This window comes from Perca flavescens, chromosome 21 (assembly GCF_004354835.1).
Source record: "Perca flavescens isolate YP-PL-M2 chromosome 21, PFLA_1.0, whole genome shotgun sequence".
In the NCBI taxonomy this organism is placed as follows: Eukaryota; Metazoa; Chordata; class Actinopteri; order Perciformes; family Percidae; genus Perca; species Perca flavescens.
In genome coordinates, this window is record NC_041351.1 from 9458386 (window position 1) to 9477793 (window position 19408).

The following is a 19408-nucleotide window of genomic DNA, read 5'->3' on the forward strand; positions in this document are numbered from 1 at the left end:
TTTAAATTTTTATTTTTTATCTATGTCTTTGTTGTCTGAAGGATGTTTTATTCTATTTTCTTATCTGACTCTTGTTATGTGAAGCACAGTGGTCAACTTCTGTTGTGTTTACTAGTGCTATATAAATAAAATGAAATGAGTGGGCTACTTGAGTTGTGTGAGTGAATCAAGTAGTAACCCTTATTTCTGTTTAAAAATACACAACAGAAAACACAGGTTAAAATGCTTAAAACAAGACAGTAACCTTGCATCCAAATCATTCAACCAAACCTCCAAAACAAACCTGCTGAACTTTCAATTCTGTTTTTATGACTGCCTGCATTGTATTTTTATGCAATTTCCCTTGCGGGATTAATAAAGTATAAATTATTATTATTATTATAAATCTTAAACATTGAAATTAAGCACAGCCTTTCTGTTTGGAGCAGTTAGCTTATACATTCATGGGGGTCCTATGTTCCCTACCTGCAATACTGTTATTATTTCTTTTTTGATTTCACTCAGTGATGCAAAAAGGAGAAATTCAGTTTTGTGTGGTCACCACAGGGAGGCGTTGTTCTGCATGAAATCTGCAAGCTTTCTGAAGTCAATAGGCTAGTTCACGCTTTATAGCCTTAAGTGTGTGACAAATTTAATACAAACAGTATGAAGTTCATCCGTCAGTGGCATTGTAGTCAGTATGGTAATTATTGTATTTAAAGTTAATCAAATATATAGACTTCAAACAAAATGGTAAATGAAAATCAAAATCAAACGTAAATGGCGTCATTCACTCCCATCATGCCTTGCGTAGCAACGTGAAAACAGGATAAAAGTTTCGTTTGAAGTACCCATAGACAGTATATAGAACAGTTAACCACTTACAAAGTACAAGTACGTTCATGAACGCGTCTGTTTGTCCACAACGACTCTGTCTATTACAACGACTCTGTCTATTACTCCGTTATTTAGTTGTATCAAGTGTACACCACTGGTGAGGTACGTGTCCCAACTCAAGTGACCGGCGTCTTCATCAACCTCAAGTTAGATTACTCTGACTTCTCTTCAGATCGTATAAATCTTTCGCCTTTTACTAAAGATTTCCGTGGAGAGGATCAATAAGAGTTATACCCAATTTTTTGATGCCTTGCTTTATGCGAGGCTTCCTGATATGTAAAATATGAAAATATGTGATTCCTTGTCGGCTGGTTTTTGCGAAATTCTAGGATTATTATTGATTAATGTTAACGTTAATTTAGGTAATATGCCTGACATGATTAAGACATGTAACCTCCATCAGAAACATGTCGTCTGCCTTGAGATCATGGATGTATTAAGAGCTTGAGATGTGATTAATGTATATCTTTTTCTGTATCTGGGAACAGGCCAGCTGGAGCAGGAACTGGTGAGAAGTGTGTGTGTGTGTGTGTGTGTGTGTGTGTGTGTGTGTGTGTGTGTGTGTGTGTGTGTGTGTGTGTGTGTGTGTAGGGGGCGGGTCTTTTCGAAACTACGGTAGTTCTATAAGATTTATTTAAAAGTAGGAACATTTACCACAGCAGTAAATAATTAATTTTGCAGCGTGGTTGCGTTTTTTGATTGTAAGAGTGAACATGTGGTAAATTTTCGAAAAGAGACGGATAGGTAAGATTTTTCATTCTACCTAGCCCGGAAGCTTAAACGCAATCCCATCATGCATTGCGCCATAGAATAGGTATACGGCTAAACAATGCGAAATAAACGTATGCTTTTATTTATTTTTTTACATTAAGAGTCGACAGTAATTTATTTCCCAGTGTTTCTTTATGTGCTCATTATGTGGCTCAGATTGTTGAATAAGTGGATTTCACATGGAACCAGCACTGAAAGTTGTCTTGTGGCGAACCTGGTCGGTCTCGGTGACTGAAAGAAATCAAATCACTCTTGTTTCTCTTCAGATCGTATAAATCTTTCGCCTTTTACTAAAGATTTCCGTGGAGAGGAACAATAAGAGTTTTAACTAATTTTTTGATGCCCTGCTTCTGTGGGGCTTTCTGCAACTGTTCAATATCAAATATAAGTTCATGTCAATAGTCATGTAGTAATTGTATGAGCCTGGCCGAAGAGTTATTGGTAAATTATGCGGGATTGGTTTGTGTGATTAAACGTAAAATCTTTGTGCTATGGCTGGACTGATTTAAATAAAAATGACAGAATTGGATAATTATCATTGGATGGTTAGATTCAACATTCAATACTTTATTGGCATGCAACTAAGTTGCTAAGAATTTGGTGCAGTGTGCTCATTACAAAAAAAACAGAAAGAATTCAGTCAATACCCATTAAAAACACACATAGACACAACCCCCCCCCATGGCCTCTACCCACACAGGCCACAATTATACCCATAATAAAAGAGATACATACGTTTTAATAGTAGAGCGCCAGTGCTGAAGGGCAACATACAAGCCAGTGCAGTTTGAGGAGTTATTCAGTGTCAGTGCTTTCCATAAGGTGCTGTTGTAGAGTGGAGGATTGAGTAGCTGGATGGTCCTGCAGTAGGTGCTGTATGTTTTGGATTTAATGGATTTTAGTCTTTACCCTGGCGGGAGAGTCACCAGTAAGGGGCTAGCAGGGTGTGTGGGGTCTTGAAAGATTTTCAGTCCTGTGCTCTGAATGTGGGTTACATACATTTCTGATATGAAAGTGAGTTCACAATTAATAATTCCTGAGGCAGTGCATACACTTTTGTACAGCTGCTTCCTCTGCTGAGCTGTGGAGTTGCCGAACTACAGATATGGAAACAGTCTCCACACTTTCTATGGCCACTCTAAAATTGCAGCAGAAACTCTAAACGTTTTGAGTTGGTGTAAGAAAATAGTCTCTGATGGGCTTTTTTTAATGATAGTAGTGCAGGTTGTCATCCCATTTCAGAGTGGAGGACATTGTTGTACCCAGAAACTTGAAGCTGTCCACTCTTTCCAGCTCTACTCCATTTATGGTCAGAGAGCCTTTCTGTTCCTACTAAAGTCCAACACCAGCTCCTTAATTTGAGAGATGTTTAGTTCAAGATTATGTCTGATGAGATCAGCCCAACCACTGTTGTGTCGTCAGCGAACTTGTACAGTTTGACATTTGAGTTACAGTCATTTGTATACAGTCTAGTATACTGTATATAGCAGGCATATTTTGTTGAAAAAGTAATGTAGTAAGTAATTATTATTTTACATATGCAGTTATATTTTCCTTCCTGACGCAAACATGCTCTATAAACATACACAGAGAGATACTCACAAGGCTTACTAGTTGTCATGATGCGTTTACATGTATTGTATGTTCAATTCTTTTTTTTTTTTTTAGTACATTCATTTATTAGAATTGTATCTGTGATGTGTGTGCGTCTGTGCCATCTAGCACTATTTTTGCTCTAATTCGGTAAAATACATACCTTTGCTGTCTATACTTAAAGTCAGTGATAGAAGAAGTACTCAGATCTTATACAAAAGTAGAAATACCACAGTGTAGAAATATTCTGTTACAAGTAAAAGCCCTGCATTCAACATTAGCACAAGTATTAGCATCAAAATAATATATTTTATATAAATTTAGCTTCCAAGTAGTGTTCCTTATGTATTCAAATCCAAACATAGGCTATACATTTTGTTTGCACCAAGTATCTTTTTGTGTCAAAATGCTAATTTAAATTTACGTTTAAGCTATATTTAAAATATTTTCACTGCTTTATTATATTATTTCAGAATAATAATGTATATTATTGGATTTATATAATATAATAAGTGATGCAAAAATTGGTACATACCTTATATACTGATGGGTAGCTTGTCAATGTATCCCTGTGGATCCATAAGATCTTATGATAATACATCAAATGTATTTGTTGACTATATTTTGTATTATTAATCTGAATCTGCAAAGTATTAAAGTTTTCAAATAAATGTACTGGAGTTAAAAGTACAACAATTCTCTCTGGAGTGTAGTGAAGTAGAAGTAGAAAAAGTAGCAGAAAATGGAAATCCTCAAGTAGACAAGTACCTTAAAAATGTTACTGAAGTACAGTACAGTAAGTAAATGAACTAAGTTACATTCTCCCACAGCTTAAAGTAGCCTACATTTTGCTAATGAGACTTATACTGATTAGTAGGAGTATTTCTACGATGTGGTCTTTTAAAATGTGAGTATGAAATGTTGTAGGCTATTGTTGAAGTGTGTGATATTTCAGGATTTTATGTTGAAAGTGTGTTATACACCTTTTGTCTCTGAGAGAATTGCAGTTATAATTTCTTGCAACGCCAACATGCAGAAAAACACAGAGTGAGACAGAGAGGCAGTGTTGCCCCAGAGGAACACCATGAGCGTCCAGGTCATTAACGAATGCAGTAAGCCCTTTAAGTATGATTCTCTGCCCTTCCTCCCCGATTTGTCCCACAGCTCCTCCCAGTTAAAACGTGACACACATCAGTTGTGTGACAGGTCACGTGACGGCCGTAGCATTGATCCGGAAGGAGGGGAGGGCAGGGGAGGGGAGGGGAGGGGAGGGGAGGGAGGAAGGCTGGAGGGGGTGGCTGATGCCGAGAAACTGCGTCAGGTCAGCCAGAGACAGCCTGATTCATACAGGAAGCCTGGTGATGTAGCTTCAAAATAAAGCAAAAATAGCTTGTAGCTTTAATGCCGCCACTGTTTTTACGTGTGAGCCTTTTGTTTTGTTACATAAATTAGCCACTGTTTTGCTAAGAAAATAACATAACTGTGAGGTTGCTCATGACAAACCCACAGAGAATTGTTACCCAAATCTGCAGCTCTATAAAGCTTTTTAAGCTTGATTTATGGTTCTGCGTTAAAGCTTTAGTGCATAACTTTTTTATAATAATGAACGTCTGTTACATTCAAGCCATTGCCAAATGAGTTGCTACAAAGCTAATTAAGACTATCAGCTCCACCCAACTCTCTCTGTATGTCTCAGTAAGGCTATGTTCAGAAAATTGGTGTTGTCCGGCGACTTCCGCGCGCATTAAATCGAGTGAAGCTAATGACCTCTTCTGAAGAGTCCATCATATGTTTTTTTTTAATCCTCCGTGTCCTCCTTGGCTACAAGCAACTGCGTGGAGGAGGAGGGGGGCGTGATCACGGAAGGCTTGTATCATGTGGACGCGCCGACATGTGTTGTTGTCATTACTTAGAATTCCTCATGGGGGGAGACAGAAACTACGCACTATAGCTTTAAATCGACGCCGTGGTTACGAACATAGAGATATGGACCCTACGCCGTAGCATGACGTGCACCTCTCGTCAAATGTAACTACACGTCGCAGCGACGCAGGCCGCAACAACTATGATTGGTCCGCTTAGCCGTGGCTTTATAGTGTTGCATTTTCCCTATAGGCCTAGTCTATCTTGACGTTCCACTTCAGGAATTGCTCGGGTGAAATGCCAATAAAATAGAGCATGTTTTTTTCTTCCGTCCAGGAATGCGGTGTGGACTATCCAGACCTTCAGAAGTAGAAATCAGCCAGCCTCTTTACCTCCATGTTTTGATGCATGTCACATTATTGTTCATTCTCAGTACTCACTCTCAATGCTCTCATCAACCTTGTTTTCAGCAGCAGCAGGCAGCTGTTTTAAGAAGAAGTTCACTGTAGCTACCAGCTCAGCACTAAACAGCAAACAAACAAAGTTAGCGACTATCTGGTGAAGAAAGTGGAACATCAAGCAACTAAAAAAGTTTTCAGGGGTTGCTGCTAAAGACTCAAACAGAGCCAAAATTAGAGTGACTGACTAATATGTCCCCTGCATTAAATCCTACACCATTTATATAAATTAGGGTAAATGTAATATTAAAAAAAACTCGTATATACCATAATACTAGTATACCATAATACAACTACAGCCTTTAAAATGACCATAAAATTCAATTAGCTACCCTCTAAAACAGTAAACCAAACATTACTGAGGGACATTGCGGTTACATAGCGTCTGTCCTAGACCACTATGTCACTGTGAAGCCTTGTTAAGTTTTATTCTGAATGAATTTGACCTCATAAGGAGCAAGATTCCAGATCGGCCCATCTGAGCTTTCTTTTTCTCAAAGGCAGAGCAGGATACCCAGGGCTCGGTTTACACATATCGGCATTTCTAGCCACAGGAGGACTATAGGCAGGCTGGGGGAATGCATATTAATGTTAAAAAAACTCATAAAGTGAAAATTTCATGCCATGGGACCTTTAAAATATACATATGCATTTGCTTTTCTAAAGCAAACGGTTCATTTTGGTTTTAAAAAAAAACGGTGGCGCAGGTGAAGTGGATGGACTCGTAATTAACCATACGCGTAAGAGGGAGTGATAGGCTATTTATATACGGTATGCATGTAAAACTCAGTGATGCAAATAAATGAAATGCTGGTACCCTGGTAGTGGGCCAGCTTTTCTTTACTACATGTGAAAGCCAGACAGCTGGAGAGGGTTGTTGAAAGGCCTACAAGTAATTTTATGTAATTACAAAACTGGAAGCCCAAAATGTCTAGCTGTAACCACTGTGCTTATTTCGAAAGATGGTGCATTTATTTATTTGCTTATTTGCACATAAAAAAATACAACTATTATGAAAGAAAGGATAACAACACAAATACATCCATATACATACATATATGCATACACTTACATGTACTCGCATTTACATGAAGTAAGAGTAAACATTATAATGCTATAAATATTCTGTCTCTGTTCTATTTCTATAATTTATTCATGTTCGTCTGTTGCAGTACTTTGCTGTATTGTTTATTTCCTTTTGATATTTTATGCACCAATCACCAAGGCAAATGCCTTGTGTCAACGTTACCTACTTGGCAATAATTCATATTCTGAGTAGGCCTAGTTAGAGTTCACCACTGAATGGATGTTTTAGTGTTAATAAATGCTTCTGAATCATTAAGTGGTTTATTATACAAACAATCCCGTTGAAGATAATGTGGCCTCAGGTTTTGCGCTTAAACGTGGTTTTATTTTGAAGCATCACCGGAAGTGGTGCGTTATACTGGTTTTCTTGACGTTGGTTTGGAGACCGGTCCAGCTCGCCTGCATTCCTCCTCTCTCTAAACCTGACCGACAGAGACAGAGAAAGAAAGGGGGGAGAAAACGCCGATTATTATTCTCAACCGTGTTGGATTTTTAAGAACCGCGGAGTCGACTCACACCGACTAGATACGGCCACGACAAAATAACCACGTTAAGCCGGCTTCTTTTGGACCTACAATAACGACAAAAAGGCGTGTTTTTCTTTAATAATGACGGGACTTTGCCGTTAATGTGCCTGTTTAGGTCAGCTATCGAAAAGCAGCTTTGGTGAAACAGCCTCACGGCGGATATCTCCTTTTTTTCTTTTTTTTTTTTTATAAATGAGGATTTGCAAGATGGCTGATGACAGCTACCCCTAACAAGGACAGAAAAGCGACGTCCCCTTTAAGATTAGGAGGGTATATTTTTGTATTTCTATTAGTTTAATATATAGAATATGTCCGCTTTAAAAAATTAATGACTATATATTATAACCGTGCTTGTCGGTTAATCTAGTGTTTGTCTGTAACGTTACCTGTGGTAGAAAATGGTGAGGTGACGTCTGAGGTAATTTACACGATTTAATCGAGATAAGGAAGTAGAAAAATATGTTGTTGGCTAAAGGCTGAGGCGATGAAAGGTGAATAAGGTGGAGACCAAAGTAAAAGAGGATAAAAACTGGATACAATAATAACATTAATCTTTGGGTGAGGAGATATTTGATAGATGTGTCGGAGGGGGGAAACCAAAAGGCTCTGCAACAGCAGCCAACATTCCTGCGGATCCTAAAACCCTTTGTTTTGTGCGCAGGAGCTGGACTCGACTATTAAAACGATTAACTATGCAGTAAACAGGCTCGAAATGATGGCCCGGGTGTGATTTTGTGTTTAATGAGATTATAAGGCCTTTGTTGTCGACAGAAACCTGGTAGGAAAAAGCCGAGGCCTAGTGTACAGAAATGCGAGCTGTGCCACATAGCAGGCGTTATTCATCAAATACAAATGTCGCTTTTATGTTAAATTGAAGGGCTGGATGTAGCTGTGTTGTTAATCTGACTTGTGAAACAGTATTTCTTGTCTACTGCCAAACCGTCGCTGGTTGTATGTATAATTAAACTGCAGGTGGAGGCTCCTCGGATACTTATTTATGATTCAGCGGACAAAAGCATTGCGCTGCGCTGTGATTATAGACGGAATCAAGCGTCCTTGACGTCCAGATAAAACAGATTCAGGTTTTTCCAAAAAGCTCTCTTTGTGTGAATAGTAATCAGGGTGTGGACTGGAGCAGTCCTTTCTCGTGGTTTTCATGTTTCGTTTGTTGGTCTGAATTGGTCCACAGTCAATCATAATCTGACGTTGAAGTGAAGGAAGCTTTCAAGGTAAGGGCCTGAGCAGGCGTCAGTAAAAAGGGTACAGTGTCTTTTCATGTGCTACACAGAGATTTATTCACCTCATGATCATATCAGTAATTGTGTAGATATTACGTTCTCTGTGCCTTGTTTGCATTTCATGGTTTACCTGTAGCTGAAAGGCTTTTAGCTTCCTGTAGGCCTAAAAACACACAGAGCTGTAAAGGCAGGCCCAGTGTATGTATGTGTGTGTGTGATTTAGAGGAAAGGAAGGCACAGTGTACTGTAATCTGTATAACGTCAGCTCCTGCTGTGTATGTTGAAATCACCAAGGTGTTGTCATCCTTGCCCGAAGCCTTCTCTAGTAAATTTTCTGGAATTTGCCTTCATGCTGCAGCAATAAGCAATCCTTGTCATCGGTCAGGGAGTCTCCTTTTAATTTGGTCACAAGGGTTGAAATACACAGACTGAGCTTTCAAGACGGCATCGGGCCTCTTTTTATCCTTTTCTCAAGACTCGTCTTGAAAGTGTCAGGTTTCCTGCGAGGACAGAGAGGCCTAAAGGTCTGGTAGAAGTGGGGAAACAGTTAGTGTATGCCTGCCCGCACCATGATGGCCTCTGACATGGCTGAGACGTGGAGGAACTGTTTTGAGGAGGAGCTCATCTGCCCCATCTGCCTGCACGTGTTCTCAGATCCCATCCAGCTGCCCTGCAAGCACAACTTCTGCCGGGGCTGCATCAGCGAGGCCTGGGCCAAAGACTCCTCGCTGGCCCGCTGCCCTGAGTGCAATCATGCTTACACGCAGAAGCCCAGTCTGGAGAAGAACCACAAACTGTCCAACATAGTCGAGAAGTACAACGCCCTGAGTGTGGAGAAGGCCACCACGCCGGCGCTGCAGTGCATCCTATGCCGCCGAGGCCCGCCACTCCCCGCAGTGAAGGTGTGCCTGCGCTGCAACGCCCCGTGCTGCCAGTCCCACGTCCAGACACACCTGCAGCAGCCATGCTCAGCCCTCGGGCACCTGTTGGTGGAGGCGGAGGCGGTGAAGGCCTGGACCTGCCTGCAGCATGACGAGTACCGGCTGTACCACTGCGAGGCCGAGCACACAGCGGTGTGCCAGTACTGCTGTTTCGCCCGCTGCCACCCCAGCCACGGCCATGCAGTCACTGACGTGGAGCTGAGACGCAACGACATCAGAGTAAGAATCCTATCGTACTGTACATAACGCATATATTAAACAAACACGTCCTTGTTCATTCCCTTCAGGGTGTAGTCACACTCTGACATTGTGACAGAAACTAAATTTACAGCCAGTGGGTTGACTTCATCACTGGCTCTTCGTGGAAACACACGTCAGACACCTTGCAAGAAAAGCTGAAATGATCGGTCACTTAATTGACTAGTCAATTGATAGAAAATGAACCGGCAACTATTTTGATAATCCCAAAAATCGTTTAGCAAAAAAAAATGGCTGAAATTCACTAGTTCCAGCTTCTCAAATGTAAATAACATCTTCTGATAGTAAATTGAGTATCTTCTGTTGGTCAAACATTTTAAGACCTCACACTAAGCTCTGGGAAACTCTGATGAGACATTTTATAGACCCAATTAATCGAGAAAGTAATCAATTCATTTTTTCACATCCTGCTCCGTGGGCGAGAAAATAACCGTTAATTGTGGCCCTACTTGCAAGAATTTGTCAATTCATCGGTGATCGCTAAGTGTCCACTCAAGTACCAAAATGTAGCTTCACACAAGCCAGTGAGGTCATTTTTCGTCCACTTTGTAGCCCTCAAGCAAATACCACCATAACAAAGGTCAAATTTTACTTCCATTTTTAGCCAAATAAAAGACATTAAGTGGAGATTTTTGTGTACAAAGTTCTCAATTGTTTATGTATTTTGCAAATCACTTGACTCAATCAAAAACAGAATTTCCCCTTTTAAGACACAATAGCATTTTGAGTGTTGTTTTAGCACCCGTGATGGTCTTGTGCATTTTTTTTATCCATTCCAACCTCCATTCTCATCTGTTGGAATGACAAACAATGCAGTCGAGGGTGGAACAATGAGGGGCCCTCAGAGGGCCTTATCTCCCCAGCACAGGTGCATCCTAGCTCAGGGATCGCCAGTTGTGAGGGGGGAGTGGAGTGGAGTGGAGTGGAGACAAGGGGAAGGGGGATTAAAGTGATTTGTCAGTTGATTCTGCGGTCGTCTTGGGTTTTTTATTAACCGCTTCCCTTCCTGGGGGTTTGGTGCTTGCTGTCGTAGGTTTGGGCAGAGGTCGAGTTGGTTTTCCTCCCCCTTTCTTTCTTTTTAAAGGGCTGTGTGATGGCGCAACTTAGTCAGAGGGAGAACCATGAAGGCCTCCATGCTGACTGACTCATTTTGTTCAACACCCTGTTTAGGTGTCAACCGTGTCATGCTCGGGTGTATTTCCTGTTGGTAACGCTATGACTCAGCTTTTTGTGTAGTTAATTGTTCACCTGGAGCACAGGAAGTGTCATAGGGTGGGCCTTTGTCTGAATTTAAAATCTGTATTAACAAAATCCTTCACATTTACAGCTTTTTCCTAAATCATCTATAATCCGGCTGGGCAATAAGTAGAGCCCCGATTTTAATTAGGGCTGCATGCTAACATGCTCAAAATAGACCTTTTTAAAAAAAAAAAAAAAAAAAAAGAAATCATAGGAAAAGAACAGGTGAATTTAATGATGGCTCCGCTTCATTACAAGTCCCGGTAAGCTATTCCAGTGAACCAGCATGCACAGGACATGCCCTAAGCTATTATTATTAATAATAATAATAATAATAATAATAATTACACCTATGATTTTCCTACTCTGACAAGTCAAAATGTCTGCTTTGAATAAGACTATGCTAACCTGCTGAACTGGTGTAATGTTTACCATGTTCACCATCTTGTGTTAGCATGCTAGGGACCGAAGTGCTTTGGGCTTACATGCTCAAAATGCTTATGTACTTTTACGCAGGTATAATGTTTACTATGTTCACCATCTTAGTGCGTTAGCAGCATGCTGATGTTTGCTAATTAGCACTATGGGATCATGGTAATGTGATCAGTTTTGCAGTCATAAACCAAAAGTAGGGCAGTAGCTAACAAATGATTTCATTTTCTATTAATCTGATTAGTATAAATTGTGTTAGAAGATATTCATTTACTATCATATAAGACAAAGAAAAGCACCAAATCCTGACATTAAAGAAGCAAGTGTTTGGCAACACGGTCAGGTTATAACCTTCACTAACATTAAAGGTAAATACAATTTGATTTGATAGAAAAGAGCAGCAAATACCATATTTTTAATGAGTGTGGCTATTGTTTAGGCCATCCTCCTACTAAATAAAATGATTCCCCATCTCTGCTAAATGATTTCCTGGGTGAGCCACATATGTAGATATCAGAAAAATATGTTACATTGTGACATTGATTTTAGCCATATTAACCTTCATGGTAGTCACTACTTAAACATCCTCCATGTTGAATGCAATCAAGGAATGCAGAGTGGACCCCTCTCCACACACACACACTGCCCTACAGCCCCAACAGTCCCCCTGCCCCCCCCAATTCACCTCTCACACCAGCCACCAGCCACTCCAGGCGAGGACCGACCTTCCCTCTGGCCCTGCTCTGGTTGCTCTGATGGAAAAGACGCTGTGGGGAAATGACAGCTAAAAAGCACCCTACCCTCTTAATGCCACCCCTCCCCCCCCTCTCTCACCCCATCCCTCCCCCAAAGGTATCCCATACATTTATTTGCTACCCCTCCCTGGGAAGCTTCGGCTCCTTCGACCCTGTTTTTCCCCTGGCTTCTGCTCAGAGCCTAAATCAATCAGCACAACCAGGTTGTGTGTGTGTGTGTGTGTGTGTGTGTGTGTGTGTGTGTGTGTGTGTGTGTGTGTGTGTGTGTGTGTGTGTGTGTGTGTGTGTGTGTGTGTGTGTGTGTGTGTGTGTGTGTGTGTGTGTGTGTGTGTGTGTGTGTGTGTGTGTGTGTGTGTGTGTGTGTGTGTGTGTGTGTGTGTGTGTGTGTGTGAGATCTAGGGCAGTGGTTCCAAACCATGTGCCACTGAGGCCCAAGACTATGCAGGTTTTCATTCCTATCGAGCTCTACAGCTGATCACTTATGATAAAAGCAGCTGCTGTGTAGTTGGAATGATTGGGGGGTGGTATGTGAACCGACAACTGATTACTGACCTGTGGGATTAATGACGGATTGAATCCCTTTTTTTAACCACTTTGCTCACCGAGTGAAACATCTTAATAGCTATTGGCACATTTTTCAAGCAAAAATTCCAAACATTTGCTGGTATCACGTTCTCAAATGTGAGGATTTGCTACTTTTTATTTGTCTTATACGATTGTGAATTCAATATGTTTCTCCAGCGTTTCCGGGCCCCTAAAAGGGAGACATTTGGATACACTGATGACCTTGTTTTTGTTTGAAAGCTCCAGGGTTGAGTTGTAGGCTGGACAGAAAGAAACCGAGATGTGTAGAAACTATTTCACTGACACCCATTTTCGCTTCCTGATTGGGTCTTATCAGTTCTGATGTGTCCTTCCCTGATTCCTCATGGCTCTGTCACGTGATTTCACCTTTTCTGGAAGAAAACAAACCTCAGCTTTGACTACTGGTGGTTAATTCAACATGGATAACCAGCTACAGCCGTTTCTGACTTTGTTGTCGATGCTAGCAGCTGTCGAGCGGAGTTACAGGTGTTGTGCCTAGTTTTGTATCCATGGCAAGAACTACATCCAACTGATTATTTTCAAGGCAAAGTACTGTTTCAAAATAATATAATCTTTGTCATGTTCATCAATGATGATAAATTATCTGAAGTCTATCATTTTGGAACATTTAGAGTCATCAATGTTTTATTACACTCGGTATTAGTCTGCCAGCGAGTTGGATGCAATTCTTAGCAGGGATGCAAAACTCGGCACAACGACGACACACGCATGAACGGTCTGCAGTATGCTTTTACAGGCGTGTTGGTTTGGATGGAGATTTGTTCTAAAACGGTGCTAAAATGCTCGTGAGGATGGAGAGCCTTTACATTTTAATAAAGGATGTAGCCTAAATTGGTGAACATCTTACCTGTTTAGCGTAAGCACATTAGCATTGTCATTGTGAGCATAAAGTATCACAAAGACTGTGGACTCTTAGTCTTGTTTATTTGTATCTGGATCATATTGGCAGTAACCACATTATGTTGCTGTGTACCAGCTTATCAGCATGCTTCTCTTTCATTAAATGTTGATTGAGGATTATTCATATCTCAACATTAAATATTAATAGCATGAAGGATTAGCAAATCTGTGTCAATGACATTCCTACTCCCAGACTTATGTAGGGAGCGACATAAAGCACTGTTAGTCTTATATGGAGCCATTAGTTATGTTTTCAACGTTTTTTGGCCTCAAGCTGAGCTGCATTGGGATCTCAGTTTTGCCCAATCAGGCGTCTGCTGTTGTTCACATGCCATCGTCGTCTTAGAAATAACAAGTGTTGTTCCCACAACATTGCCATAGCTCACGGAGCAGCCTCTACTTCGTGAATGCAACTTTTTAAAGATTAAATACAAAGAGGAGGCGCACTGGGAGGAGAGCTGCTGGAGTTTTTTCTGCCTCTGTATGCCCAGTTATCTATCTCTGCCCCCAGCTCCCCCAACATTAGTCCTCACTCACTAATGCAAACACAAAATAGCTGTTAGTTGCTATGACAGCACACCCTCCCTCCCCCACAGGGATTGTGTGTTGGTTGGAGACCAAATTAGCCGGCTCCCGGATTCTAATATCTCAGGCATGGGGAGGGGATGCTAGTGGCTAGCTGAGATCACAACTTCCCAAAGCTCAAGACTTTCTTTCTTTCTCTGCTCACAGCAAAGCCTGTTAAGACAGCAGGAGCGCGTAGAGGAACGAGTGCAGGAGATTGAAGAACAGCTCTGCAAACTTGACTCCGACAAGTGTGTGGTGGAGGTATGTTTGCACACCCTGAATTTGTCGGCATAAACGCAAACTTGACACATTTTCAGTGATTGTACATGGCGTTACGTAACCCAAAGGGACTTTTAAGTAGATTGGTGTTTTGTTTCTCTACAGGACAGGGTGTGTGAGCTGAAAGAGGAGGTGCGTCTGCAGTACCAGCGGATGCATCAGCTCCTGGAGGAGGATCTCGGTCGGACACTGGAGGCTCTGGACCGGGCTCAGGCTCGGTTCTGTCAGGAGAACGCTGCCCAGGTGTTAGCTCTGGGTGAGCAGCGCCACGAGGCCCAGAAGCTGCTGAGCTCCATCCACACAGCCTTCAGTAAGGCGGAGGAGCTGAGTTTCATGAAAAACACAAAGCCTGTTAAAGTCCTCACAGACAGGTGAGAGCAAAGTTGGATTTTTAAAATGGCCGTTTCACTGTTCTGCCTGTGGGTCTCTAATACGCAGGTGATGTTTCCAAGCTGTCTAATCTTGAATTTTGCATGTCTCTTGGCACTTATTGCAGGTCTCAGGCATGTGTGGGCAGCAGTCTCCCTCCTTACAAAGTGGGAAATCTAAACTCTAAATTATTCCTCTCTGAAATCTCAAAAAGAGAGAAGAGCTTGAAGAGAACGCTGGAAGGTAGGATCTCAAACACGTCTGTTCAGGCATATCGAGGACGTTACTGTCATGAATGTGTTTTTTATTTTATCTATGAAATATCTCCTTATTTACCTTACTTACTTACAACCCTTACCTTCTCTCTTCTCTCAGCTCCCCTCACCCCTCCCTCGACCTTCCTGCAGTCTGTTCCTGCGTACCCCAGCGGTCAGAGCTCTGGCTCCGGAGCAGAGAAACGGAAACATTCCACTGCCTTCCCTGAGGGGAACGGGAACGTTGGAAAAAACACCGCTCCGGGTTTTAAGGAGTCCTCTTCCTCATCTTCTTCCTCGTCGTTAGCCAAACAGCCCTACCTGGGCTCCGGCTCTGCCTCTGGAGAAGGTCAGTCTACCAATCAGCAGCCTCTCGGCCCCTGCGGCCCGCCTCACATCAGCGAGAGTGGCGGGACAGGAAGCGGAAGCGGTTCTCTGACCAACCACCATTCAGGCTCCGTGTTCAGCTCCTCGCACTTTCCTCCTGGAGGCAGCAGCTCCTCGCACTCCTCCCAGCAGGCCGTGCTGCCTCAGTATGGCGGCCGTAAGATCCTGGTGTGTACAATGGATAACTGCTACTGCTCCGGAGTGCCCTCGGTGTCGGGCCACCGCAGCCATCCCCCGTACCCGCGCTCTGGCTCTTTCCCCTGGGTCAGCGCCCAAGACTACCCCCCTCCTCCCGGCCTGGCCTCTGGAGGGCCGTCCATGCAGGGCTTGGCAGTGAGGGACTGGATAGACGCCTCGCAGACACATAGACATGCAGATTTTTATGGGCTGTATGGGCAGCCCTCTACAAAGCACTATGTCACCAGTTAACAGAGTAGATACACACACACACACACACACACACACACACACACACACACACACACTAGGATATAGAGACAGGCACCAAAATAGCACACCTTTACCGTCTTATTAACCGGAAAAACCGTTATACTATACACACATTCAAATATTAAGATTTATATCCACACACAGATATAGAACAAGTACACACATTCGGGGGCAGGGTTGATCTCTTTGTGCTTTTATTTTCTTCTTTTTCTTTATTTTCAGTCAGTGTTTCATGTATTGTATTATACGTAAAATGCATAAACGAGCCAACACGCTCACTCTGGCACAACATAGCTCAGCATTTAACACATAAACAAGAAACGAGAGGCCTAAGAGGAGAGTGAGACATGCATTTTTTTAATTTTTTATTTATAGAGCAAGAGATGGATTGAAAAACTGATGGAAATAAACTTGTATTAGAAAACGCCTCTTTATGGCTTCTCATTGATGCTTAAAATAAAATAAATAAAAACCGTGCAGTGTTGGGCTTTCCAGTTTAGCGCCTCATGTTTCTCTGATATAATATCCCCTCTAGTTGTACTGAGGTGAATTGCCTTATGTTATTAGCATCATATTTTTCTCTGCCCAGTTCATTTTGTTTGGTAGATCCTTTTAAAAGAGGGACTGCGATCCCTTTGTGTCTCCTTGATTTCCATCGTCATGGCACCTCTTCCTTTCTTTGCTGAGTTCAGGGATGGATCGTACGGCTTGAACACAAAACGCTCTTCCATGGAAACACCCACAATGCACTTGTGGACGCCTTGTTATGCCTGGACTACAGATGGTGACCCACAGAGCTGCATCTGAAGGGCCGGTTGACCCTGGCCCAAAGAGTTTGGGGAATTTGGTCCTTATTACTAGCACTCCCTTCCTGCTATCAGGCTTCCCACAGGACAGAAAATCTTCTGAATGAGACTGTTTCCATTTAGTAATTATTATGACTTTGTGTTATTTGGTACATCTGTGGGTTTCATGCTTGTCTAGAGAGACTCTGATTTAAGAGAAAAAGGCAAGACCGGACAGACCAAACCAATCAAGCATCTGGAGGATCTGATGATGCTGTTAATTGTACTTCCTGCAGGGCAAAGATGTCACTTCCTCTCAATAAGCACACAAGCTCTTGGCTTCCTGTTTGCAGCTGAAAGCATGCAAGGAAGAGTTTTATTTTGTTTTTTTTAAAGCACTCAAAAGAAGAACAAGGGGGGGAAATGGATGCAGTTTTAAAATGAGTGTATGGAAGATAAGAAGGGTGGGATGAATTTTTTTCATGAATTTTTTCTAAAAGATCAAGACTGGACTGCGAGATGTAAGCAATTGTCATCCTAAAAAGGATCTGTTACAACAGTCACCATAAAGAAAGGAAAAAAAACGACAACATAAAAGTATCTTTTTTTGTAAATATTTTGGGAAATGGAAAAATGACAGACGTGATTTGGAGGAATCCAAATAAACAAATTTAAACTGGTCTCTGCTGTCAAGTCTGTATGTGCATGTTTTCTCATGTTCGTTTAAAGATGGTGATATTCTATATATTTTTTTGTTATTGTGCATTTCCTGTTTCGCTACGAGGTTCAGCTTCATACAGATATGCTTGATCGGCTAATAGAAACACTGCTGCATTGTGTTTGGGAAAGGAGAAGTTGTTATTCTAGTTTCCTCGTAATTTCTTGTACATTATCACGCTACCGTAGCGTCGCTCTCACGCACTGTTTACAGTTTATTACCCGCATCAGACATGACATGACCTCCTTTTTCAGGGGTAGAGTGCAGGGCCATTTTGTAAGCCAAAAATGTTGTATAATCGTACGTTAATGTTGCATCCATGTCATATTTGGGTTATTGTGTTTTGCCACTTGTATAGTGTCAATCAAACTCGTAATTGCAACTGGGAAACTGACCTATCTGAAAGCTCTGTTCCTGACATGACAGCTGACTTGGAAACCAACAAACATGGATACCTCATGTCAGTCTTGTTTAATGTAAATAAGCTAAATGTATGTAGTGTTGTCAATACATCGATTAATACGGCCTCAGAGAGTCTTGTTGAACGACAGTAGATCGCTATGGTACAGAGGAATAGGATTTGTTGAAAATTAAGAAACGTATAAAATATCACCAGCCTTATTTTATATATACTGTAGCTCACATTTGTACAAACACAGAATCTCAGCATTTGTTTTGTGCTCAGTGTTTTTTCCAGTTCATTAAATCATCATCCGTCATCTGCTTACTCTTCATATGACTTTTAAAAGAAAACGTCATCCTCCCACTTGTACCAGAACAACCGCACATTCTCTGCTGTTCCTTCTTAAACATTCAAATCATCTGCCTGACTATTTGTGTATTGGTTTAACATAAAAAACACGTTAACAGAGGTCTACTTAAACAAAACTTTAAATATCTCTGTGTTCACCCAGTACAAACGGGGCTCATGGGTATGTGTGGGTTGAGGCCTGCAGAGACAAAACAGGATGGAGAGAAGTCTTCAGATGAGTAGTCAATCAGAGTGTTTGTTCCCCTCAGCCTTTTTTAGCTGTTGCATTAATGCTTCCCCCTACCCAGCACTTTGAGCCTCAATCCCATTCAGACAGCAGGAATCATCCGTCCGTGAAGAGGGAATTGAAATAAAAACAGATCTTAGGAGAAAAAGAGAATGCTTGTGGATGAACACTTATGCATATTCACTTTCTTTGCTGATGGTTTGATGAGAAGATTGATACCAATCTTCTCATCAAACTCAGCAAGAAGAAAATAAGAGCATTTCCTAGAAAGTCAAACTATTCCTTTCAATGGGGCTTGTGCTTAGATTGTTTTGTTAATTACTGTTTCCCAGGGGCGTTGGACTGGGGGGAAAAAGGGGTCTGAGTACCCAGGGCCCTCATGTGAGGAGGGCCCAAAAAGATCCTAGAATGAATAGCTGTGGATGCGGGGAGGGGCCCATAGAAAATGCCTTTCTACAGGGCCCAGAATTTTTTGCTACGCCCCTGCTGTTTCCAAAGTCAAGAATGAACTTTCGAAGAGGGGAACATTCATTCAAAATGTCACTTTGCGTTTCTGCACGCTACTGCTTTTCTTCTAACGCCAATCAGTGGTTAAAGTACACGTAAAAACATACAAATCATATTGCTTCTTCACACTCCACTCTCGTCTTCCTCCCACCTCTTTCCCGTCTCGAGGTCTGATGTGTTGCCTTTTTTTTCTCATGTCAGCAAACCTCAGCAGAGTCACAGGCAGCCAAGAACTGTGGGGTCGGAGGTGCAGCATAAATTACAGCACTGCTTTTCTATCTTTCACTCTCAAACACACACTCCCGCTCTCGCTCTCTCCAGATACACACGTTTTCTCACACTCTCGCACACAGCTGCTGCACAGCTGTCTGATCCATGAGGAGAAAGGCAGTAATCCGGTCGCCTACGTCTTTGATGTATCTGTGACACACACACACACAAACACACACACACTGTCTGGCTACTTTAAATTACCCACACACTCACACTGAGGGTAAAAAGATTTTATACACTGATAAAACCACCCATGAAAGTTGTTCTTTAGAGATAAA

The 19408-nt window shown here is 41.8% G+C and overlaps 1 protein-coding gene and 2 non-coding genes across 3 annotated transcripts; all 3 read left to right on the top strand.

The window, feature by feature from the left end:
- Positions 1–1028: 1028 nt before the first annotated feature.
- Positions 1029–1143, top strand: LOC114548742 (U5 spliceosomal RNA). Its single transcript, XR_003691411.1, has one exon. It is a non-coding gene; the product is annotated as a U5 spliceosomal RNA (small nuclear RNA).
- A 750-nt stretch (positions 1144–1893) lies between these two features.
- Positions 1894–2007, top strand: LOC114548743 (U5 spliceosomal RNA). Its single transcript, XR_003691412.1, has one exon. It is a non-coding gene; the product is annotated as a U5 spliceosomal RNA (small nuclear RNA).
- Positions 2008–6993: 4986 nt separating this feature from the next.
- trim8b (tripartite motif containing 8b) lies at positions 6994–16324 on the top strand. The gene is made up of 5 exons (XM_028567797.1): positions 6994–9572; positions 14276–14371; positions 14495–14760; positions 14886–15001; positions 15134–16324. The coding sequence occupies exons 1-5, from the start codon at positions 8967–8969 to the stop codon at positions 15826–15828; spliced, it is 1779 nt and encodes a 592-aa protein (XP_028423598.1). The 5' UTR covers positions 6994–8966; the 3' UTR covers positions 15829–16324.
- The last annotated feature ends 3084 nt before the right edge of the window (positions 16325–19408 follow it).